Raw genomic sequence first — 26,668 nt, 5'->3', positions numbered from 1 at the left:
TCTCTCTCTCTCTCACACACACACACACACACACACACACACATGTTCACTACAGAAAGTTGCGTTCACCTGGATTTTCTCGTAAATGTGCCCTCTTACAGAAATCGCTTCTTTCACTGCATTAGTTACTTTTCCTGGCTGTGACTAAATACTTCACAAGAAGAAACTTGAGGGAGAAGGACTTTGTCATGACTCATTGTCTGAGGGGATCCAGGCCGTCACCATGGGGATGACATGGTGGCAAGCGGCTTTATGGCGGTGGGAATGTGCAATGGTCTATTTCTCACACTGTAGCGAATCTGGAAACCGAGGGAGGTCAGGAAGCAAGACCCAGCTATAATCCTCCAAACCCACTCCCAGGGACTCACTTTCTCCATTGCAAAACTCTGCCTCCTGAAGTTCCTGAAACTTCCCCAAACAGCACAGCTCTCTGGGGACCAAGTAGTCAAAGTCAAACCAGCCTTTGGCATGCATTTCATATGCAAATCATGAAAGAGTTCAAGGTTAAACAACAACAACAAAGTAAACTCTTACAAGGTGTAAGTTGCCCACTTAGAGCTGCTTCTGCCTTCGATGCTCTTGACTTCAGGAGAGTGACGTGTTTTTTGCAAAACAGTGGTTTAATGCATCTTCAGTGGGAGCAGGGCATTCTTCAAAGGGGCAAAATTGGTTCTTGGGGTTGTGGTGGAAAACATTTTTTATTCCTTTTATGTTCATAGCTTAGATATACATAAGCACATAACCAGATACCCAACACATGACATCCACACTTCGTGAGGAGGCAATTAGACCAAAGTGTGTCTGGAGGGTCTTCTTATGGGAAGAAAGTTTTAAAAGGTTAGGGAGGGCTGGAGAGATGGCTCAGTGGTTAAGAGCACTGACTGCTCTTTCAGAGGTCCTGAGTTCAACTCCCAGCAACCACATGGTGGCTCACAGCCATATATAATGAGATCTGGTGCCCCCTTCTGGCCTGCAGGTTTACATGGAAGGAATGCTAAATATATAATAAATAAATCTTTAAAAAAAAAAAAGGTTAGGGAATGACATGGGGATTGGACTTCTAATGTTAGACCTCCTATTTTCTCTTCCGCCTTTGTGGCCCTTGATAATTTAACAAATTGTGAACACCTGTTTTTCCTTCTTGGCCTCCACTAAAAGTTATCATCTTCAGCCTGTGACTTCTATAGTAGTAAGAATTCTTAATGCATCCAAAGTAAAGTTTCAAATATTCACATTTGAAAAATGACTTGCAATATTTAAATAAATCAGCTACTTCTTAAATCAATGCGTACTGTAGTTACTTGGCAGAGTCCATCTCTTTCCAGAATGGTGGAGCCCTTCTGTTCAGTTCTTAAGTTCTTGCTGAAGAATATTCTAGAACTCTTTGTCTCTGTCCCTGCAGAGCTAACTGTTGGTATCAAAAGGAACAGGTGTTTGGGACTTAAAGTTGCTGGGGACTACTTGTCATTAGTCACCGAGATGGCTGAGCTGTTGAGTTCATAGACATTTACCTAGGACAACTAAAGTAAGCACACGGCCAGATATTCAGCAAAAACATCTGTACAATTGCATACTTCAGGAAGAGCTGACAGCCAATAGGGCTGTTCCGCACTGGCTTTAGAGTTTGCAAAAACATTTATCTGAAAGTAGAACTAATAAGACATATTAGCCTTCTTTGAGTCGCTGTTGAGAAAACTGGAAAGTAACCATGGATCTACTCAAACAGAATTTTAAAACTGGCTTCATACAAATGCTATTAGGCAGCACCATGTGTTTTCAAAGGAATTCCAATCTATTTTTGATATTTTGATTATGGCAAGTTCACTTTTGAGAAGGCGGATAAGGTGTGTGTGTGTGTGTGTGTGGGAGAGAGAGAGAGAGAGAGAGAGAGAGAGAGAGAGAGAGAGAGGTGAATGGGTGAAAGGGGGAGTTGTTGGGGGCAAGCATAATAACTGTATTGGCATGAAGCGAGGACTACATATGGACAAGTCAAGAGCAGTAGAGTTAATAAAGCTTTGAAAAGCAAAATGAACGGTTTAGCTTTGTTTTGTGGGCTGGGGAGAGAGCAGTAATCTTGGGATTTCAGCTGACGGGAAGACTCCTGCCTCAGTTTCTCAGGTTCTGTGGTTGCAGGTGTGCACCACCACTGCTGCCCAGCTGCGTCTGTAAACAGAGTTGCCGCGGCTCCCCAGAGCAGACATCCTGTCTATGATTGAGTTGAAATCTGTCAGCCATAGACTCCATACAGAACTTCCATACAGAAGCTTCTGACCTCCCTTCCAAGTTGACAGCCCTTTAACTATGGAAGCAGCTGCCTTCTCCCAGGCCCTCGGAGCGGGGAGACATGTGATGACTCTGCTGTTTATAGGACTGTCAGTTTCTGTTATGATCCGAGCTCTGAGTGGCAGCTGCAGTGTTCTCCTGGCTGCGGTGCAGCGACGGGGCTGCACATTCTGCCAAGTTGCGCTGTACGCACCGCAGGTCGACTCCAGGACAAATGCTGATAGATTTGATTTCATGCTCTGTGTAACTCCACAGCTTGTCGGCTTTGCCTCTCTCCCCCTCTCCATCTCTCTCTCTTTCTGTTTATTTCTTTTGTGATAGAATTTGAAGCGTATTTGGCTAAGGAAGTCCAGTCTTTATAGTCAGGCCTATCTTTGAATTTAGACCTTCCATTTTCTCAGTGTATGGGGGAGTGGGCGGTGCTCCCACCCTCTGTAGCTACTTAATCTCTTTCCTATGAAGTGGAAGAACACTTATTATGTAGGATGGATGTTGTTTTTTAATTGAAAAGACATTTGTAAGGAAGGAGATTTATAAGGAATGGGCTTACACAAACATGGAGGCAGGCAGCAAGCTGGGGACTCAGGAGACAAGAACGATGTAGATTTAGTTCAGTTTGGAAGGCTGGTCACCAATTCCAGACCAACACCCAGCAAGCTCAAGGCAAGAAACACAGCTGTCCCAGGGTGTCTAGTCAGCTGGCAGGAATTCCCTCTTCCATTGTCTTTGGCTCTATTCGGGTACTGATGTTCAGTTGATTAAGTGAGGCTCAAGCTCAGTAGACAGAGCAATCTGCTTTCCTGTCTCACCAAGAAACACTTCCATAAACACATCTAGACTAATGTTTGGTCAAATGTATAGGTGCACATAATATAGCTCAGTCAGAATTAATGACATAAAACACAATAGACATTAAACAATCACTACTCATTTCTGCACAGTTTTTCTAAGAAGTAAGACATTCCAGAAAGAACTAAGAGCAGGCTAGGAAGAGGATATTGGGGAGCGTTGTGCTAGATCGCCCATCAAGGATGCTGTGGCGGCTGACTGAATTTTGTATTGATTGGACTGAGAAGCACCCAAGAGCTTACTGCAGCACTCCATTAGGAATGTCCACTATGGTGATTTCAGAGGATAGCAAATAAGGAGAGGACTCTGACCTACTCAGTTGATAACTTCCATGATGGGTTCACAATATGATGGCATGGTTGGGAGGAGCCCAAACGTAGAAAGTAGAGACAGGGCTGCCCTAAAGGAGGTAGGTCACTGGGGCAGTCTTGTTCTGGGCTCTATCATGTTGATTCTTTCCTGAATGCCTATCCTGGCCTCCAGGACACGAATTGCTCTGCCCTGCTTTGCTTTTCCCACAAAGACAACAAAGTCAACTTGACATACCTGGGAAGAGGGAATCTCAACAGAGAAATTGCTTTGATAGGATTGGTATACAGGGTTTTTTTTTTTTTTTTTTTTTTTTTTTTGTGGGCCATTTTTGCCTTTGGTTTGTTTGTTTCCTTGATTGCTGATTGATGTGGGAGGGGCAACTTCACTGTTGGCAGGTAGACCTGGGCTATGGAAGAGAGTTAGTTCAGCAAGCCAAGGTAGAGAGTGAGTAAACAGTGTTTTCCCGTAGTCTCCGCTTCAGGTTCCTGCCCTGAATTCATGCCTTGTCTTCCCTCAATGATGGGTTGGAATATTTTGGAATAAACCCTTTCCCCCCCCAAGTTGGTTCTGGTCAGTGTTTTATCATGAAAAGCAAACCAGGGTGTGTATTAATGGGATTTTGCTGGGAATAAAATTAAATCTGCAGATCAATTCAGAAGAATTGAATCATTATTATGTTGAATCTTCCAATATATGAACACAGGGAGTCTCTACATATATGTAAGTGGCAGCTTTCCTTTGCTGTTTTCTAACTTCACCAGTGTTTCCCATGCATGTTTTGGCAAATACATACGTCAGTATATTTTCATCTTTAGGGCAATCGTAAGTGGCAATACATCTGTTAATTTTTTCCAGTTGAATGAACACATTATATTTCGCTATGATCTTGTTTGGATCACTAAGATAATTAAACATTTTTTGTTCACTCATTGGTCATTATTTCCTGTCATCCAAAGTGTCTGCTCATGATTCTTTACTCTTGAAAGTAATGTTTTTCCATTTCCTCTAATGTATAATGTTTCTTCTTGGTTGTAATCTATCATTTATCTTCTCTTTCTGTTTGTTTGAGACAGTCTCCCCTTATAGCCCCAAATTCTGGTGATCCTCTGCCTCAGACTTCCTAATGATGTGATTTTAAGTGTCAACCACCACTTTTGAATTTCTCTTTAAAGTGTTTTTGTTTATGTGAGTAACTTTTCAAGATTTAATATCATTAACGTTATCAATATTTTGACTTACAATCAATTTTATATTATTCTTTGGGCTTAGATTTAATTTACTTATGGGTGAGCTTAATCGAGAGGATTTTTTTATTGGAAATAATTTTGAAATATAAAAGTTAAGCTTCCCCACTCTTTGGGATAAGAAGGGATTTTCAGCCTATGATCTTTTCTGAGCCTGGGAAGATAGCTCAGTGAGAGAGTGCTTGCTTCAGATGGGTGTGGCCCCTGGGCCACCCTCTAGCACTGAAAAAAACAAGCAGCCAGGAAACCTAAGAAAGTGTAAGCAAGAGGAAAAATTCTAGAAAAATCTTTTGTACATTTCCTCAATTATTGAACAATATTTCTAGAAGTTTCGAAAGAAACAAAACCACACCATAGGGGAGCTAGGGGTTCTTCATTTAACAACTAATAAAAATGAGTTCTCAAAGCATAATAACATAACGGTTTCCCCAGATTATGACCAAAACTTAAGGAATTTCTGTCCCATGGATTGTGGTAGGATCTAGTTTAGATTTTTTTTTTTTTAAAGTTCCAGTAGGGGATGAGTCTTAAGTGCAGAGCTGGTATCTTTCTTCTATTAAATAAGGGGAATTTAGGGCCAAAAATGTAAAAGATAGCTCTGGATTGAGTTGTCCTATTGAGCTTCCACAATGAAGGCTGGAGTATTCCCTTGGCAAGCACATTTTCCCCCATCTGGTAAAAGAATCTGGGTCTTTCATGCATATTTATGTCTGGAAAAAAAATCCAGCTCCTTTAAGCAAATGTGGTGTGGTAGATGCAAAGACAAATTTATTCAACTGCCTGTCTCTTTTGTCAGCCACAGTAGTTCAGCTGTCTTGATGATAAAAGCATTTTGTTTCCTCCGGTTTTGAAAATTTCATACCCATGTATGATGATGTATCTTGGTCATATCCCCCTCCCTCCCTCTTCAGCCACCACCTTCCTCAATAAGTCTCTCTCCCAAATTCATTTCTTTTGTCACAACCCACTGAATCCAATTAGTGCTGCCCCTCTGCACGTGGGAGTAGTGCCAACCACTGGGGTATGGGCAACCTACCAGTGGCCACCCATCCAAAGTGACCCTACCTTCCTCAGCAGCCATTAACCAGCTGGCAGTAATTCCTCCGCGAGGAGTGGAAAATGGGAGCCCCTCCCCACTTAACGCTGGAATTTGTACTGGCTTTATCATGTGCAGGCGATCGTAACTGCTATTAGTTTATGTGTATAACTGCCACGCCATTTCCAGAAGACAGTATCTCACATCACACGGCCCCATCTTTTGACTCTTACATTCTCTCTGCCCTCTCGTCCATGATATTCCGAGAGCCTTAGAGAGGGTGGTTGATAGAGATGCTCTTTCTGTGGCTGAGCACGCATCTGCACTTTGAACTGGTAAGAGTTTCTGCATTAGCCATTCTCCAACCAAGGATGAGAGAGCAGAGATCCATGGCTAGGAACACGAATATTTAGAAGGCAGTTTGACACCATGACTGCGCAGCAAAACAACACCAATAGGTTTTCCCCCAGGGCTGATGACTTTCCTAACCATGGGTTTTGACCATGCTTCCAGTATTATATATGAATTCCCTCCTATGCGCAGACCCGAAATTCAATCAAGATAGCATTCTGCCCCCCCCCCCCATAGTCTTGCCAGTGTTGTGCCAGTGAGCACATCTTACCCATGGCTCACGTTCTTTCTAATTGTGATTTTCTGTGTTTTTGGTTTTCAATAGACAAATTATATTTAAAATATTGTTACATTGTCATTTTAATGTTAAAACATAAACCAAGTTGGTATTTTTCTGGTCTGACAAAAATTAAAATTAGTAAGAATGTCCATATGTGCACGCAGACACACACACACACAATTACTTCTATTTTAGTATGAAGATCCTATTCTATTTAGTATGAAGGGTAAACTGTAGTAAGAAGCAAAACCAGTTAAGACACTAAAAATGCCATAATATTTTTCAAGGATTTATAAACCACTTTAAGACTACCCCACCATCTTGGCTCTATGTGAGCGGAGGGGCTTTCACGTGATCACCCACAGACCTGTGCTTCCTCAGGCAACCATCAGTGATTGTGAAGACAGGTTTCTCCTCTTTCTCAGCATTTCTGCAGCAGGTGGGCACCATCCCTGATGGTCAGGCACTGGTGGGACCGTGCCAAAAACCTGGTTCCCTTTTGGATCACTCTGTGCAGTACTAACTGAACTGCTGAGAACGCCAGTTACCTAGCTCATCTTTAGGAGTGAAATTTTTTTGTCACATAGAAGCAATATGAGAATCATCAACACTAACAACATAGCACAGAACAGACGTGGGGAAGCCCTTGAACCCTTCCTCAATTTTCTTTTTCCAAATGAACACTATACTTAATCAAAGGTCTCTGCGCCATTTTTATATACCTAGCCTTGGCTTATCTAGCAAAGGGCAGGAGAGTAGACTTTGCACTTCCTGGCCATCTGCCCATCCTGGGAGGATGGCCCTGACCGACACTGTTGAGACCTTTCCTGGAAAGACTCTGCAGGCCAAAGCCCAAGGCTGGAAGATTCTGTACAGACACCTCCTTCTAAAAGCACACAGCAGCTGAGTTGCCAGGTTGGCCTGAACCTGACAGCCCTTTGCTAACTATTTCCAGAGCCCTCGGGTCTGCCGCCAAACATTACTACATTTTTTTTCCTTGGAAGAATGCATTTAAGGCAAGAGTTATAAAAAAGATGGCAGCTCTGATGGGAACTTTATTTTATTCTTAGCACTAAATTGTCTGAACGGCAATGAAACCGACTTGCGCTTTGAAAGGTTCTGACAGTAACGTGTGTGCTATTGTGGTTTGCGCTTTTTGCAGAGATAAAATTCTTCTGTGAGACTCCAGCCATCGCTGACATTGTCATCCTGGTCGATGGGTCGTGGAGTATCGGGAGATTCAACTTCAGGCTGGTGCGGAATTTCTTGGAAAACCTGGTCACAGCATTCAACGTGGGCTCAGAGAAGACCCGGATTGGTATACCTTATGGGCCATAGAAGCTAGTTGCTTCTGCAAAATGTCTGGGAAGATTCTTCCGAAATTCATAAACCCTTTACAAAGCTGCTTTCAAAGTTATCGAAGGATCAACTACACTGTTGTTCCTGAAAGCACATGTTCACATCAATAAATATTTTTCCCTAGCAATTTTATATTATTATCCCTACTAAATTTTCCCATTCATGATGCCGTTCACTTGACTATTGAATACACTAATTCTCTTTTTAGCCTCCCTTTTACTATTGATATTAATGAAGCTTTAGAATATCACTTGCATAAGAATTCATCAACAGCCATCTGTGTTTAAAAGAATCAGCCAAGTCCAGGGAAATGTTGAATTGAAAAGCTGGAAATAATATTTTGACATTATAATCTTTGTCAAATTAATTCTAGTTATAATTAAAAGAGAAAAAACCTTCTGTAAGTCTTTGTGTCATATTCTAAGCAATAAAATAGTATATTTTCTATAAAAAGTACTAACTTTTAAGTAATCATTAAGAACATCATTCCTTTGAGAATAAAATGACAGCAAATAAATTTAGACCTTTTATCTATACACAACCGGCCTTTTTGCTTTTAAATGCTAAATACCTTGTTATTCGATAATGTCCAAAGAACTAGAAAATATGTAAACTCCCTCCACTCCTAGACACATCCAGCTCGACTCCTTTCTCTGACGTCAGGGCTTCTCTTTGGAAGCACAGCACCAGGCAAAGAGAAGAATGCTAGACAGATCACACCATCGGTCATCCTGCTTTCTGGAGTGGTCATGTGATCCTGCACAGCAGGTAACTTCCGGTTCTCTCTTCCTTCTTCCCAGGCTTGGCACAATACAGCGGGGACCCCAGAATAGAGTGGCACTTGAACGCCTTTAACACAAAGGATGAAGTGATTGACGCGGTCCGAAGCCTTCCCTACAAAGGAGGAAACACCCTAACAGGTCTGTTTTCTTCAATGCGCATTCTTAGCGAACTATTTTGCTAAAGAGCAATTATCATATTACCTTATTTTGCTCCTTTTTAAGAGGTGGCATAGTGGTTCTTTTTCTTTTTACCATGTCACATCAAAAGTTCTTAGATGACTTATTTTTTTTAATCAAGCAGCATTAAGACTTAATCCAGAGGAATACTGGTTTTATACTTAGATTCTGAGGACGATGATAGAAAGGCATGAAAAAACACTTTGTTTCCCACAGTTACACAGCTACATTTTCTTTTTTTTGTTTATCTATCTATCTATCTATCTATCTATCTATCTATCTATCTATCATCTATCTATCTATCATCTATCTATTTATTTTATTGAGAAAAGGAAAAGAAAAAAAAGTTTCCGCCTCCTCCCAGCCTCCCATTTCCCTCCCCCTCCTCCCACCCTTTTCCCCCTCCCCCCACTCCTCTCCCCCCTCCCTCTCCAGTCCGAAGAGCAGTCAGGGTTCCCTGCCCTGTGGAAAGTCCAAGGTCCTCCCCTCTCTGTCCATGTCTAGGAAGGTGAACATCCAAACTGGCTAGGCTCCCACCAAGCCGGAACATGAAGTAGGATCAAAACCCCGTGCCATTGTCCTTGGCTTTTCTTCAGCCCTCATTGTTCGCCATGATCAGAGAGTCCGGTTTTATCCCATGCTTTTTCAGTCACAGTCCAGCTGGCCTTGGTGATCTCCCAATAGATCAGCCCCATTGTCTCAGTGGGTGGGTGCACCCCTCGTGGTCCTGACATCCTTGCTCGTGTTCTCCCTCTATCTGCTTCTCATTGGGACCTTGGGAGCTCAGTATAGTGCTCCGGTGTGGGTCTCTGTCTCTATCTCCATCCATCACCAGATGAAGGTTCTATGGTGATATGGACACAGCTACATTTTCTATACAAGTAGAAAGCTTGCTATATTCAGTAAAACAGTTCAGTTCACAGCACACAATTGGCCTGAATCTGAACGCAGGTGTTGGCAGCATTCATGGGCATTGTGGGGCATGGTGGTACACACAGCGCAGTGTGAATTTCATGCATCCAGAAGTAAGGCTGCAGTGATGCCCTGCATGACGCAGCATGGGCGAGTGCCAGCAGCACCTCGGATTCCTTACATATTATTTATTTATTCATCTACCTATGTATCTATTTATTTATATTTACTTGAGACAGTACCTCACTGTGTGGCCCTGGCTGACTGGGGACTCTTTGTATAGACCAGGTTGGCCTCAACCTCGCAGAGATCATCCTGCCTCTGCCTCCCCAGGGCTGGGATTTAAGGTGTGTGCCATTGTTCCCTCCTCATTACATATCTGATTTTGAATTAATTTGTAGCCCACTTTATTTAGTAACCTTTAACTGTTGATAGATTTTTTTTTTTGCCAACCTCCTGACCCCAGATATACAGGGAATATGTGGCTCACCGTTTAATAAACTTAGAAGGAAATGAAGCCATCATGGAAGCCAATGGCTGTCAGCCGCTGCAGAGTGTTTGCCATCTCTGTAGCCTTCTTTTCCCTTTTCTGAGACAGTTGAGCTATGGAGAATAGGCAGGGTTGGAGCTCAGCAGTCCCCTGCCTCCACCTCCTGAGTGCTGGGATTCTGAGTGTGCGTCATCACACTCAATGTTATCGTCTTTTTAATTAATGGTTTGTAGTCTTCACCCTTATTTGAAACTTCAATTACTAGTTGTTGACTTTTGAAGACTTTTGACCCACTAGTATTATAAGTGGTTATTATAACAATATTTACATTAAAAATATCTGTGGCACGAACATGCATGGTTTATGTAGATGTGGTTTATTTTGTATTATTTTATTTTTAGTGCACTGAGTTTAATGGATAAAGTAGACAATATGCAGTAACAAAATGGCCATACAAGGGGCAAGATGGAAATTCAATTAAAGGATCCAAAAGAAATACTAGCTGTAGGAGGGGAACAAAAACCAAATAAACACTCACTATAAAACAAATGAAGAACATATTTGATGGGCTTAGTAGACTGGCCATGACTCATGAAGAATCTCTAAGCCTGATGAGATGTAACAGAAAAAAGGGGGAAAAACCTTCCAAACTAGAAGTTCATGTGCTATAGAATTGCTGTGTAGACACACACGATAACAGGAATTAACAGGAATTCCAGAAGACAAGGGAGAAGGAGGAAGACGTAATACTTGAAATAAAAATGACAACGATGAGAATTTTCTCCAAATTAATGTCAAACACCTAATTCTAGATTCAAGGTCTTTTTTTTTTTTTTTTTTGATCCTGGGGACCTTCTACAGGTTAGACAAGGCCTCTACCACTGAGCCACATCTCCAGCACTATTTGAACAGATTTTAAACTTAGAGCGGCCATTGCCTTCCTCTAGCATATGGCTTGGATGCTCAGCTTTAACTATCAAGATCTTATTATGGGTTTCTCGAGAAACTGTTGGCAACTTGATAATTAATCACCTTGCCAATTGGAAGCATACTCTAGTGGAATTGTTAACACTTGTGAAAAATTATTAAACACAGATGCAATCCTGCACGTTTTCTTACTCCTTTCCAGGTAAAACCCCCCTCAAAAGCCAGGAGCATGAGTTTAGACCTCAGCTGGGCATGTGGATTTGTGGTTAGTTCAGGGAAGCATGGATGGGGCTCTAGGGTCAATCTTTAGTCTTGGCCCCCACATAAAGACAACGAATGAATAATATGAATGAGAGAGAGAGAGAAAGGGAGAGTTTTTTTTATCATCTACTCTAATTCTTGATGCTTAACAAGACGACAGTAAATGGTGAATGATTTGGTGGTCTCAAACGTTTCTTGCAATAAAAAAGGTTGTTGTTTTGTATATTAATTTTAAAAGAAAAAAGATTTCTTAAGTAGTGTTGTGAGAGACAAAATTGCTTATTAAAGATTCATCCAAGAGAAGTGTATTTATTATTAAGATGAATAAAATGTACTATCCTGTAGTAATTCGGCTATTATTGCTGTGTTTCCCATTCTCTGAAGAAAAGAAGTCTAAGGAAGAATCTAGAATGTTTTACCATCTACATTATATACCCCGAGGCAACAGCGGGTTCTTTTTTTTTTTTTTTTTTTAACCTCTATTCTAGTGGACTTGGGTCTTTCATCAGCTGCTATCAGGTTGTTGTGAGAATGAAGGCCTCGACCTAATAAAAACCCTCTTAACTCTACTCAGCGTAGGTAGGGATACGATTTCCAAACTGAAGATTTTAATTAGAAATGTTTGGCTTGTGTTTCTTTCCCCCAGGCCTTGCTCTGAACTTCATTTTTGAGAACAGCTTTAAGCCAGAAGCAGGATCAAGGAGTGGAGTTCCCAAGATCGGCATTTTAATCACAGATGGAAAATCCCAAGATGACATTATCCCGCCATCCAGAAACCTCCGGGAGTCCGGTGTAGAGCTCTTTGCCATAGGTGTGCTGTCTTTTTAAATGTTTGTTTGTTTATTTATTGTGTATGTATTTAATGTGTGTGTTTGTGGAAGTGTGTGTGTGTGTGTGTTCAGAGGATAACTCGTGAGGGTCAGTTCTCTGCTTCCACCGTGTGAGTCCCAAGAACGGAAATCACTGGGCGTGGCAGGAAGTGCCCTTCTCCTTTCAGCCGTCTAACCAGTCCTGTTTGTTTTTAAGACAGGTCTGGCTACTAGCGGACACTGGTCTTGAACTTGTGATCCTGTCTCAGTTTGAGTGCTGGGCTTACAGGTGCCAACACACCCAGCTATGTGTCTCTAAATGGTTCCGCCTCCATCGTGGACGTGGGTACACACCACTACATGCAACACGCACTGCTTTGGAAGCCAGAGGCCAGAGCACTCTCTCTACCAGGCTTGCCAGCTGAGTCCGGCTCCCTTGTACGGAAAATAAGAGTGATTCTCTCACATACGCCACAGTGTTTGGAACTTTGAGACAGATACTGAGCGCAAAACTCTTTGAAAAGGCATAGTGACATGCTAAAGTTAGGGTCACATTTGCTTCCATTTAATCAGTCGTGGGTTGCCCTTCAGGGTCAGTTTGTAGCTGTCTCTTTGCTAGTTGTACAAGGAGAAATCACGCCCCACATATTCAGGGAATCAAGGGCCCTGCAGCTATTAAAGACGTGTGGTGTCGCTGACTTGAATCAAGCACTCTGAAAGCTATCATTTATGAAAAAGGATATATACAACAGATCCAGCATAATTACAAAATATTTACACAATAAGCTTTGCCTTCAATTAAAATGTTTACAGTTTCCCTGGCAAGAGGAAGGTCTTCTGCTTAGTAGAGACCAATAAACTTTGGCAGAAAGCAAAACAACAGCCTGATTCCCAAGACATAGAAACATTAGTCAAAATGGGGTAGCAAATCTCTCAACAGGGCTCTGAAGACACTTAAAGTCTCTTGTTATGAGTGGCCCACTTAGTTACAGTTTACAGGGCGAATTATTCTGTTGTCCATCTTCAGTCTCATATAGATGTGCTTAGCAAGAACATACTTGAGTCTTTTTAATGACCTTTCTGTAGTCTTCATCAGAAGAGAATACTTTCAGGTTCTGCAGAGGTCAGAACAGATAACAGTGGATACAGGACTGAAATGGACTCCCAGCTTCTGTTTTAATCCTACTGACTTAGGGTTTCCTTTGCTGTGAAGAGACACAGTGGCCACAGCAACTCTGAGAGAGGAAGACATTCAGTTGTAGCTGGCTTACAGTTCAGAGGTTGAGTCTCTTATCGTCGTGGCAGGAAGCATGGATGGTTTGGGAGCATGGCAGCATGCAGACAGACATAGTGCTGGAGATGTTGCTGAGAGTTCTGCTTCTGGGTCCTCAGGCAGCAGGAAGGAAGGGTGAGCTACTGGGCCTCAGCTGAAATTCTGAAACCTCAAAGTCCATCTCTAGTGGGACACTTCCTCCAGCAATGCCACACCTACTTCTACAACAACCGATCTCCTAATAGCGCCACTCTTTGTGGTCATATGGCTGCCATTTTATTCAAACTACTATACCTACTAAATCAAAATAGCTAGGGAGAAGGTGTCTAAGAAGCTATACTTTAAAAACTTGTTCAGATATAGTGATTTATGCCTTTAACTGCAGCACTTGAGGGGTAAAGGCAGGCAGATCACTGTATGTTCCGTGCCAGCCTAGTCCATATAGAGAGTTCTACACCAGCCAGGGCTACCTGTACAAAGTACCTCTGAACTTTGAAAACGTTCTTCAGTGTTGGGAACTACTGACAGACCCATTCTGGACAGAACCTCTCTATGAGTGCTGATACATTTTTTTTCTTAGAGAAAGACCTCAAAAGATTTCTGTTTACACCTTTTTATTCTTATTTTATATAGCAGAGTAGGTTACTGCTTGGTCTTTTTTAAAAGACCTTCTTTCCTTAGAAAGAAAAGCATTTAATATGGACTAGATTACAGGTTTAGAGGTTTAGTCCATTTTCATCATGGCGGGGAGCACGGCAGTGGGCAGGGGCAGACACGGTGCTGGAGAAAGAGCTGAGAGTTCAACATCTGGGTCAGCAGGAGGAGAGTTTTTTTTTTTTTTTTTTTTTTTTTTTTTTTTTTTTGAGACAAGGATTCTCTGTGTCCATCTGGAACTCATTCTGTAGACCAGGCTGTCCTTGAACTCAGAGATCTGCCTGCCTCTGAAAGGACTGGGGTTAAAGTTGTGAGCCACCACTGCCAGCTTAGAACGGATTGCTTGTTAGCGTTTGATGCCTCTGACACTAGCCGCAGAAACTGTTGACTGTCTTCTCCCCTTCTTTCCCTACTCCCTGCAACCTCTCTAAACGGAGTCAGTCACTAGAGGGTGAGATTGTACCATCACCTCTCCTTCCCACAGCCCTGCCCAGTGTTGACACTTGCCAAGTCCTCTGTCAAAGACCTGGGGATCTAAACTGTTTCAAAGATGGCGCACTCAGCCTTAGCATGAAAAGCCAAGATGCTCATAAATGGTGCATCTAGAGAAGTAGATTTTGTTCAAGTCCCCAGGGGATTTTGTTTTTGAGCCATTCAACTGCTGCATTTTTCCATTTGTAGAAGAGAGGATAAAAGAGGCTCTAGGGAAAAATTAAGGACGCATCATATTCAAACTTTGCTTTAGTATTTTTATAGTCTTGCTATTTTGGTTGTCTGTGAGTATTGTATTATAGCAATTTGAAGGAACCATCTCATACCAGTTTTCAAGAGCCAGCTGTACCCATTGCATCTCTCATCTGAATCTTTGGACCTCACATAGGTGTTTCCCACAAGTCATAAGTACCCATACAGTAGGAAATGGTAAATACTGGAAATGAGAACAGACATATGACTGTTAAGTATTATACGCCTGGATCATAGAAGGGCAATAAGCTATGTGATCATTTTGGTCCTGGGAACTGATTCAGTTGCTTGTACTAGGCGTTAACATTTATTACGCTGAAGTTGAACAGTGCATTTTCAGAGCGGCCAATGAGAGGGAAAATGCCGATAATCCATTCTTAGACGAGCTGCTGAGATTGTGGGCTATAGAATGCGTTATTCAGGACTGACTCACTTCACTGTGTGCCAGGCATTGTGGTGAACTCTGGGACGCAAAGCAGACTGGAACAGAACCCCTGACTGCACAAATTCCTTCCAAGTCACTGCTGCCACTGCCTTTATTTTCCATGCATTTTAAACAGTCCAACTATTTTATTCATGAAGATGGGGAAGCAAAGATATGGGAGGGGAGAGAGACAGAATCTTTGGTTGCATATTTTATCAAGTGTAGACTTGCACGGCATGAGAAGCAGTCTCTCCACGAAGCTCTTGCTTCAGCACGCAATCAATGTGATACTGACACGGTTGTGTATTCTAGAAGTCCTTTGGGCAAGAAACTTCAGATACACAATTCTTTAAGTCTCTCATCCAGTAAAGAAAGTCTATGCAGAAGAATTAAGCTAGTGGAGGATTATCTAGGGTATCACCTTCCGGACACTCAGCATTCTGCTTGACCCATGGTGATGGAATTCAATAGAGACAGTGGAAGGAACAGAACTTCCTTATTTGATCCATCAAAATCAGACTGGATAAACTGGATATAACTTCCGTATTGCACAAATATTACAGAATCAAGAGTAACTAAACTAGTACTGAAATTAAAAAAAAAAAAAAGCCGGGTAGTGGTGGCACATGCCTTTAATCACAGGACTCAGGAGGCAGAGGAAGGAGGATCTCTGTGAGTTTGTGAAATCAGTTTCAGAGTCTCACTGGGCAGTAAATTGTGTTTGAGTCCATTAGAAAATCTCTTCACCCATGTTTCCCTCTGGTTTAGCTCTGTATTAAGTGGTTATGTAGATAAAGTTTGAATTCTAGCAGTATTTTCTCAATTTTCGGCAGCAGGAAAAAACTGGCTGTTTTAAAATGCCTGCTTTCTGGGCTGTGCCGCCATTGCAATCTCTGTCTGGCTCCGGCGAGAGACAGAGCTTATGAATGGAGCATTTGGATTAAAGTGCTATGATTTGTTTGATGGCAACTAGACTGCTGTGTGCCTAAAAGGGGGACATTGTGTGCCACAGCTCAGAGGCACAAGCAGCTCCGCCATGCTACTGGTGCAATGTGCAAGGATCAGAGGCACGAGCGGCTCCGCCATGTTGGACTGGGCGGAGCCAGCATACAGTACCTGTTTTTGACCTAGGAATGTCACAGCTTAGATTCTTAAGCGCTTAGTGATTTAAAGGCGCAAAAGAAAGTGCTCCTGGATAGTAAAAAAGTTACAGATTCACAATAAAACAGATTCAGACACTGTTGGATGAATGTACGTAGGCTTGGGAGAGAGAAGAAAAAAGAATATAAAAAATAAAGTTAATGTCTTAAAAAGAAAAAGGGTAAAGTCTTTAAAGAGACAGAGTACAGAAGTACAGATAGTTATAGATTAAGAGAAATAAAGAAAAATAAGCCACGTAAAAATGGAAAATTCACAGAGAGTCTGGATTATGTACATTGTGTTTTCTTTAAAATTTTTGACTGTGAAGGAGCTAAGTACAGAGAGACATTTCATTATATGGGCTGCCAAGCTAAACCAAAATGGATTTCATGAGGGTATTATGATTTCAGAATTTGGGTCTAAGGATATGATGCTTTGGAGAGGGTCTTCTTTTGTTTTTGCAGAGGATGAGACCCTGTGGATTGCATCTATTCCGATTTGGTATGATAGACCACGCCCTCCTGAAAGGTTGCTGTGAATACCCTCAAAAAATTGCTTCGCTCAATTGCCAACTGAGATGAAACTAGCATACAGGTTATATCATGAACAACCTAATTAACGACGCCCCTATTCAGCAGGAAGCAGTTTGTAGAGAAAAAACTACGCCCATGTTCCCAAATATTGTTTATAAATGTTCTTTTACATTTAAAGGGGGATATGATATAGATATGAATAATTTGCATTGGTATGGATTTTATGGTCAATTTTGTTATATGTATATGTATTTTTGATCTTGATTAAGGTATTGTGATTGTGTAGTTCATTTAAAAATGTAATGTATAATTAGGAAATATAGGTTGTTAATGGATAATCATCGCTAATACTTAAGCTTGTAGTCATGTTAGTTAGATTTTCTAGATATATAGAGAGATATTTTAGTTAGATAGGCATTCTTCATATCTTTCAAAGGCTGCAGAATATGGCATTTAAGATATTTTAATAACTTAGGGTTTTTCATGACAATGAGACACATTTGCTCCTGGCAGCACCAATCTATTTCAAGAGGAAGATGGGCATCGAAGAGAATCCTTATGGAGTTTGATAGCCATTTGGGCAAGAAACTGCTCTTGCCTGGACTGTTGCATAAACTGGACACAGAGAACCCGCAGAGAGAGGACTGCTGAACTTGCCTAAAGGTGAGATGACCTTTTGGGGTTCCTGCTTCATGAAAGAGTCTGTGAGACATTCTGCAGGACACAGCAAAAAGTGACTGAACTGTCTTTGGAATTTCTTGCTTGATGAGAATGTCTGCTGGATACTATGGGCCTGTAGGCCGAAGATGGATGCCCCAACGGTACAGAGGAACTTTGGGTGACTGTCCAGGCAGCGAGATGTCTCTGTCATTTCTAGAGTTTTCTTATTTCTTGTTTGATAGGTAATATTATATCCTTCTGGAGTCTTTGATGGAGTTGAAGAATGGTTAGTTATAGTTTTCCTTAGTTATGATAAGAGATAAAATAGATATAAATATTGTAACTGTAATTCTTACTTGATAACTGTTTTGTTATATGTAATTTTACTATGTTAAAGTTAAAGCCTTTCTTTTTTGTTTAAACAGAAAAAGGGGAAATGATGTGGGAGTGATTTCTTATTAATAAAGAAACTGCCTTGGCCCATTTTATTGGATAGAAAATTAGGTAGGCGGAGTAGACAGAGGAGAATGCTGGGAAAAAGAAGCTGTGTGAGGAGTCGCCATGATGCTCCCACTCCAGACAGACGCAGGTTAAGATCCTCTCTGGTAAGCCAGCTCATGGGCTACACAGAATATTAGAAATGGGTTAGAACAATATGTAAGAGCTAGCCAATAAAAAACTGGACCCAGCCAGGCCAGGCAATGTTTAAAAGAATACAGTTTCCGTGTAATTATTTCTGGGTATAAACTAGCCATGCAGGTGGCCGGGTGCCGGGGACGCAGCCCTGCCGCTCCTAATTCAACATTTTGAGGTACGGTATCTCACGTTATAGATCAGGCTAGCCTAGAACTCACTATGTAGCCCAAGCTAGCCTTAAACTCACGATAGTTCTCCTGCCTCCTGAGTGCTGAGATCAGAAGCATGATTCTGGATGTAAATAAACTTACTTTGTAGAAGTTTAAACCTAAAGATTGATAGTTTTTTATTTTGTTTGGGTTTTTCAAGACAGGGTTTTCTGTAGCTTTGGAGTCTGTCCTGGAACTAGCTCTTGTAGACCAGGCTGGCCTCAAACTCACAGAGATCCTCCTTCCTCTGCCTCCTGAGTCCTGTGATTAAAGGCATGTGCCACCACTACCCGGCTTTTTTTTTTTTTTAATTTCAGTACTAGTTTAGTTACTCTTGATTCTGTAATATTTGTGCAATACGGAAGTTATATCCAGTTTATCCAGTTCCCTTCCTGTTGGGGTGTACTGAGCAAAATCACTAGCTGATTACTCAGGAAACAACTCTCACACTCTTCTTTGGGTTTTGAGATGGAGTCCCACCATGTAGCACTATTTGGTCTAGGACTCACTCTGTAGACCAAGCTGGCCTTGAATTCAGGAAGCCTTTCCTCCTAAGTGCTGGGATTACAGGTGTGTGCCATCACACTCCACCATACCTTTTCTTTTGTGATTAAAACAAAAACATTCAAATGAACAAATACCGTGCATTCTGTATAACCCCCAATCCTACTGCCCTGCCTTTTCCTTCCCCTTCTCCTTTTGTGGGTCTCCTTTCTTCCCCTAAAAAGTTTGGTTTGTGCTTTCGTGTCATGTTTATGAATAAGATTTTATATATGTACCTAAAAGCTAGGACAATAAACGAGAAAAAATACAGCATTTGCCTTTCAGAGACTTACTTAACTAATATGATTATGAACATTTACATCAACTTTCCTGTAAATGACATAATTCTCTTCCGTGGCTGAAAACCTAGTCTGTTGTGTTGTGTACATATGCCCCATTTTCTTGTTCCACTTCAATGCTACTGGGCACACAATGCAGGCCAGCCATCCGAGTGGAGGATGCTCTGGCTGTGGTGAAGACTGATCAACTGCACTACAGTGGCTCTTTCTAACGCGACATCAAGATCACCATCCTCCCTGTTACTCTCAATGGCAGGGGTTAAAAATGCTGACCTGAATGAGCTGCAGGAGATTGCCTCTGAGCCAGACAGCACTCACGTCTACAATGTTGCTGAATTCGACCTGATGCACACAGTAGTGGAGAGCCTGACCAGGACTGTGTGCTCCAGAGTGGAAGAGCAGGACAGGGAGATTAAAGGTGAGTGAGGACAGGGAGGGCCGGTGGATGTGGGCAGCACAATATGCCCAGGTCTGTCATCATCTTCACATGTCTCTAACCACACACACACACACACACACACACACACACACACACACACATATACAGTGCACACAGCGCTATCACTGTGGACACTGAACCGTAAATGAGAGAAAGCATGTTCACAGGTTCATCACACTCACAGGTCTGTTACCATGCACATAGGTCTATCACCACGCTCACACGTCAGTCATGGTGGGTACATGAACTATAAAAATCCCTATTTTTTTTTTCAAGTTGACTTTCTTAATACTTCATTTTCTTTCTGGTGCCCGAGCCATCAGTCAAACGGAGACATACACATTGGCAGCCTCGTGAGGGTAAGGGACATCTTCTTTGACCAGTAGGGGATTTTCTCTGAAGTATTAACATTTAAAACATTCTGTTTTTCTTTTTTTTTATTTAATTTTTTCCTTTTTATTTATTTATTGGGAAATGGGAAACATCCTGTTTTTCAAACAAAATGCTCAGTTTCAAGATAATTATGCAATCACATAAGTTGTAAGGCACAGTACACGCAGAGCTAGCATCTTCTTTTCCAGCTCTACCCTAATGGCAGCACCTTGTAGAGTCAGCATTAACACTAGCATGCGGTGAGCGATGGCAGAATTGATATAAAATACATTTCCATCTCAGGAATGCTCCTGCCGCTGTTCACAGTCTTCCATCCTTTCATCGCCCTCTTGCTAATCCTGACAGCCACTAGAGTGGTCTCCATTTCTACTATTTTTCATTTCAAGGCTTTTATACAAATAAAATAATCAAATATTCAGCCTTTGGGGATTGGAGTTTTCCGTGCAGAATAATTTCCTGTGGATTTATCCATATTATATGTGTATCAACAGCTCTTCTGGGTTGTCTTACGTGGTTTGGATGGGCCCACGGTTTGTTTAAGCATTTTCAGATTCTGGATTCTTTCCAGCTTGAGGATACTATGATAAAGCTGCTGTGAATATTTGTTTATTGATTTTTTTTGTGTAAATATATGCTTTAATTTCCCTGGAATAATGCCCAGGAATGCAATGACTGAACAGTATCTTGAGTGCATGTTTAGTTCAGCTTGGTTTTCATTAAGAAACTGCCAGACTGTTTCTCGGGTCTAGAATTTTATGTTCTGAGTGGCAGCATGCGACTGCGCCGGTGCCTTTGCATTTGGCTCCAATATTGACGTGCTTTTTCGTTTTGTTTTCATTGAAGCCATTCTGAAAGGTTTATAGTCATTACATGTTGTGGGTTTTGGTTTTCATTTCTGTGCTGTGAATGGTGATGTTGAGCCTTTTCTTCTGTTTGCCCTCTGAAGACACATCTATTACAAGGACGTGAGACATTTTCTAGTTGAATGTTGTGTGCCACCATCTCTTAGGTATAATTCTGTAGTTTCATTTCAGGCTCTTTGGCCTGTTCCCTTAGGTCACCTTGTCTAATTTTCTTCCAATAATATAACTTTTAACTTGCTCTAGCTATATAGTAAGTCTTTAAATTGTGTAAACTTGAGTTCTATGATCATCATCATTATCATCATCATCACCATTATTGCAAATTCATGACTTCTATCTAGGCATCAGACTCCAGCCTTTGGGAGTTAATCCTCTCCTCTCCTTCCACTTTATTGAGACCATGTCTCTCTTGTCTCTGCTGCTGTGCTATTTGAAGCTGGCTAAGCAAGACCTTCTAGTCCCTGCTGCTGTCTCCACCTCTATCCTCTTGCAAGAATGCTGGGGTTGCAGGCGCATACCTCCCCATCCTTGGGTTCTGGGGCTCCAACCTAGCATGTGGCTTGGGAGGCCATTGCTTTATCCATTGCACCATTTTCACAGCCCTTGCTTATTTTTTTTAAGTTTTTAACAACTCTTTCCATTTTTTATTACCCCATTAAATATTAGGGTATCTTTATTCCATAAAGGTGTTACTTGGATTTTGATAGGAAGTACATCACATAAAAATTATCAGTAACCAAATATCCACTTGGTGAAAGAATTATTTTTGCTTTGTTGGTCCATGAATATAGTACACCTGTCCATGTAGTTAGATATGATTTCATTTCTTTCATTAGCATTTTATAGTTTTCAAGAATTATGTCTTCTGTCTGTTCATTTACTATAAAGGCTTTGTTAGAATTGTACAAATTATTCAACTTTGTATGAATGAACTCAATTGAATTTTTTAATTTCAGTGTCCACATGTTTATTTCTTGCAAATAGAAATACATTTGACTTTTGCATATTTACCATATATACCATATACATGACTTGCAATTACTAATTAGTCTAGGGGTTTACTTCTGAATTTAAATTTTTATATAGAAAATAATATAATTTACAAATAGAAATAATTTGTTTCTTTTTTTTATTTCTGTGACTTCTATTTCATTTTCTTGCCTTACTGCATTTGCTATACTTTTCCATCCCAAAATGCTTGTAACTATTACATAGGGATATTGCCATCTTATTCCGTACTTCAAAAAGAGCACTTTAATTTTCAAGGAATCAGTCCATTTTGTAAATGTTGGAGAATTGTATAGAGTTCTTCCCACTCTGCCATTATTCTTTTGATGTCTGTAGGGTCTATAATAATGGCTTCAATTTCCTTCCTGATAATGGTCAGGAATTCTCTTGCCTTCGGCCATTTTCCTTCCTGTTGTCTGCGTATCATAAAGTGCATTCTTTCCTATTCTCTGTGTAGCATAGAGTCACACTAGAGATTTTATAAGTCTTGTTTCAGTCATCTAACAGTTTCCTGAGACAATATCTCCTATAACTCGAGGTGCTTTTTGTACTTGCTACTGTCTGAGAATGACCTTGAACTTCTGACCCTTCTGCTTCCACATTCCCAGTATGCGAATACTGGTGTGTGCCAGAATACCCAGGTTATGTGGTTCTGGAGATTAGACCCAGGGTCTCATGCATGGTAGACAGTGTTCTTGTCAGCTGAGCTGCATCCCCAGCTCCCACCCCCCTCCCCAAATCTTTATAAAACCGTTTTCTTCAACATGCATAAGACACATGTCTGACACAGAGTGGGTGTTCAGAATATGGCAGTTTCTTTTCGACTTTTATGTTTAGATATTGATCCCTGTTGACTGATCATCTTCGATGTATATGCTATGTCTTTATATCCGTGAGAAGGGCTCAGCTCTGAGAGCTACTACTTGTCTTTCCGATACTTTCCCTGTGCCTTGATTTTCTCATCTGCAGCACATGGGCAGTAGTAGCAACAGCTGAGAATTAAACGGCAGCTCTAAATGCCTCAGAGGAGCATCTTTGGATATGGGCACATTCACTTACGTGTTTATTTTCAGTGTTTATTAACAGTTCTCGTCAAAGTTTCTGAGAATTGAAAGCTATGCTCAATTTCAGTCTGTGTCCTAAGAATCTGCCTCAGTGGACAGTTTCTAATGAACATTAAATGCTTGATTGAATGCTCGCAAGACTCAGCCATGGCACCTGCTTACCCACTGAGGAGACTCTGAAGGGCACGTGACTGGTGGCATTTCTTAGGGTCCTAGGAATGGCTTGGGTTTATCTGGTGTATTTCTTTCCTTTAGCCTCAGCCCTTGCCACCATTGAGCCACCTACAGAGCTGATGACTTCTGAAGTCACCGCCAGGAGCTTTATGGTTAACTGGACTCACACCCCAGGAAAAGTGGAAAAGTACAGAGTGGTGTATTATCCCACCCGAGGTGGGAAACCGGAAGAGGTAATGTGACAGCCTGTATGACTTCTCCATCCCTGACGTCCTCATAGTGGGCATGAAACGCAAATGTGTGTGTGTATAGGACATTATCTGCTTCAAGACTGCAAGTGATTTGAAATGGATCTCTACATGACTGTGTTGTTCCCCCATCTCCCCAAATTGTGGTACCCACACCTCTCATCCCATCGTACAGTCATCCTCAGAATGGATCAGCTCTGCACTTACAACCTAGTCTACTTTTCTTCTCGAAATTAGCAAGTTCTAAATTGACTAAGGTTTAAATCCATCTTTTTCTATTTGGGAGTGGCCGGGTATTTCTTACCATAGTGAAGACCGTATGTTCCAAATTTTGTGGTAATATGAGGAGCTAGTCTTCTGGTACTCGGAATTTCCTGAGCGTTTGTAGAGGTCAGGACAAGGGAAAGCCACCACTCTGGCAGTGGTTTCCATCATGGCTAAGATAGAAGAGAGCACCTATTGCCAGCGACTGTGCCCTTTGCCTTTAATGCCTGGGTGCAGAGAGTCACTGAGTTCAGACCTGATGAAACCTCCATTTCCTTTTGTTCTTCTAACCTCTGGTTGACCTTGGAATGTTTCACAATGTTTGTCTGTACCAAGGCAGGGTTGGTGGGCTCCTTTTTCCTTTCGAGTGTTATAGAAATTGATCATGAATTTTCAAATCCTCTGATCCAAAGAGAAAACTAAACCCAAGTCCTTCCAGTGGCTCCATTTTCTCGCGTGACTAACGAACCCTTTAAATACTTTCCGAAGCTCCACGGGGGAAATTATATCCATTGTTAGCACGTGGATGCAACCGGGACAATAATTAGCACAGGGATGAAATAAGAAGTGACTTTGGACACATGCCATCAAAGTGCATTCATTTATGTGCAAAGACAATGGGGAATTGATCTCTACAGTGGAAATAAAGACACAGCACAAATGATAAAGTATTTAATGAGATGTTCTTTCTGGAAATATTGTTTGCTGTTTGGTCTCAATTCTGCACATGAGCTAGTTCATTTTTTTTTTCTCACGTCATTCTTTCAACAGGTGGTGGTGGACGGAAGTGTGTCTTCTGTAGTGTTGAAAAACTTGATGTCATCGACCGAGTACCAGATAGCAGTGTTCGCAGTATCTGCCCACACAGCCAGTGAAGGCCTGCGGGGAACGGAAACCACACGTGTGTATTTGATTCCCCTCTATCAACACGCACAGCCATGCTTAGGGGGCTTATCCCTAAACTGGGCTGCTGCTCAGGATGGATAGACGCCCTGACTAAAGTTCATGGGAAGGGGCTGTCATGATGTCCGTGGGAGAGGAAGGTGCTGTGGCTTCCGCTTTGCAGCTGTGCGTACGGAATGGATCTGACAAATGTCTTGCATCTTTTAGGGAGGACAGCCGGGTGGAGGAGGCAGACCCAGTCATTCATTCGCCAAACATCTTTTTAGCAAATGTCTACTGTGAGCCAAGAGCTGGGCCACAGTTCGTTTGTCGGAATAGAGAAGAAGTTCAGGACTGGTTTTCTCCAGGGCAGTACTGAGGGAATGACAGCCTATTTCCTTCTTCGTTCATCTCGTCATGGTTAAAAGGACCTTTTGGGTAGTGATAGTCCCTTCATTGGGCACGATCGCAATGACACATACGCCTACTACATGCACACACATACATGCATACATACAGGCATATACTCAGAGAACCACAAAAAGATAATCTTAAAGCGATCATCTTTTAGTCATTTTAAAGGTTGTGTTCTTAATACCGGCTGGGCACTGTCCCAAACTGGCCTAAATGATTTGCATTTTACAGAAGAACAGCTATCTAAACAACACTAAATGTGTAACGTCCCAGGACGATGGTGCTGTCCCCCTGTGCAGGGATGGCTTTTGAATGACAGTGATCCGCAAGGCCAGTGTTGATGCTTCTGCTTCGCGGAAATGGGTTTTCTCTTCTTTAACTTAGCTTTCAGTTAGCATGCCAAGCAGTGGTTTCCACTGCGGCATCTCCCGACATCTGCATCACTTTTTGTCCCAAATCACCCCCTTCTCCCATGACTTTCCTTACCCCGCCTTTCCCAGCTGCTTCCCTTCCACTCCCCCGAGTTGTCCCTCGAGTTGTCTGCCTTTGCAGAGATAGTCTAATGGCCGTCTTTCCTCTCGGAGATGCTTCAGTCTAGGACAAGCTGAGTCTGCAAACCAGGGGCTCTTGAACATGTTCGAGGCATGAAGTGCGGGAGGGACTGCAGACGACACATATGCAGAGAGTTAAACGTGCAAGCAAAGCCCTGGAGTGGACAGCATAGTTGGAGAAGCACGGGGCTTCATCATATAGCAGGGAGGGAACCTGCCGGAACACTTGAGAGAACAGCCATGCTTTCACCAGTGTTGTTCAAGCCGTGCATGAGAGGCTTATCCTAGTTCCTTTCTCCGAAGTCTGGAAACATGGCTGGAATTATTGTTTTGCTTTCTTTTTTTCTTGAGAAAAGGTGTCACTCAGTAGCCCAAGGCTGGTCTTGAACCTGAAGCGGTTTTCTGTCCTTCTTCAGAGTGCAGGGACTAAAAACTAGGCCCATCAGGCCTGGCCTCTTGTTTCTTATTACTCCATTTTTAGTGTTGGTTGTGAGCCTAGCCTTTAATGGCAGAGCCATCTCTCCAGCCCTCGTGACTCCATCTTTTCTTCGCAAGGACAGTTGTAAATGGATGTGACAAAGAGCCTTTTCTTGCAGTGGCCTTACCCATGGCTTCCGACCTGGAGCTGTACGACGTGACCGAGAGCAGCATGCGTGTCAAGTGGGATGTGGTGCCTGGTGCCACGGGCTATCTGATCCTCTATGCCCCTCTCACAGAAGGGCTGGCGGGGGACGAGAAAGAGGTAACTCTCTGCTCCCAGTTACAGCCCTGGGACCTTTGAGTTCTGGATAAAAATGTCATTATAAAAATTGATGGCAGAAAATCCAAACTGTCAACATAAAAATGTAGGTAGGTGGTAATCTTGCTACCTCTACATAGCCATATTCTTCCAAGCAGCTATTCACTGTTGTCTAGTGCTAAGGTCAAAACTCAGGACCTCACACGTCTTAGCCAAGTTTCTCTGCTGAGACACAGCCTCATCCCTTTTGATGAAATTTTATCTATAGTCTTTTTAATGTATTTGGTTTTCTTTGACTTCACATCCATTCTCTTTGCCTCCCTTTCCTTCCTTCTTTTATAAGTCTGGGAATCAAACCCAGAACTTTACACATAAGTGCCTTACCACTGAGTTACATCCCCATCCTTTAGTATATTTTTTTAAAGATTGTTTTATACAATCT

At 41.9% G+C, this 26,668-nt stretch overlaps 1 protein-coding gene across 4 annotated transcripts in view; it reads left to right on the top strand.

The window, feature by feature from the left end:
- Positions 1-26,668, top strand: part of Col14a1 (collagen type XIV alpha 1 chain) — a 185,925-nt gene that overhangs the window by 40,847 nt on the left and 118,410 nt on the right. For all 4 annotated transcript variants that reach the window (XM_050145067.1, XM_050145065.1, XM_050145068.1 and 1 more), the window contains exons 6-12: positions 7,518-7,673; positions 8,515-8,634; positions 11,910-12,074; positions 19,444-19,605; positions 23,210-23,361; positions 24,412-24,541; positions 26,084-26,229. In XM_050145067.1, coding sequence (XP_050001024.1) covers positions 7,518-7,673; positions 8,515-8,634; positions 11,910-12,074; positions 19,444-19,605; positions 23,210-23,361; positions 24,412-24,541; positions 26,084-26,229 — 1,031 coding nt within the window. The remainder of the gene's footprint in view (positions 1-7,517; positions 7,674-8,514; positions 8,635-11,909; positions 12,075-19,443; positions 19,606-23,209; positions 23,362-24,411; positions 24,542-26,083; positions 26,230-26,668) is intronic.

Source organism: Alexandromys fortis, unplaced genomic scaffold (genome assembly GCF_014885135.2).
Source record: "Alexandromys fortis isolate MF-2015 unplaced genomic scaffold, M_Fortis_MF-2015_v1.1 scaffold_2_1_26212458, whole genome shotgun sequence".
Taxonomy (NCBI): Eukaryota; Metazoa; Chordata; class Mammalia; order Rodentia; family Cricetidae; genus Alexandromys; species Alexandromys fortis.
This window is presented reverse-complemented; position numbering and strand designations above follow the sequence as displayed.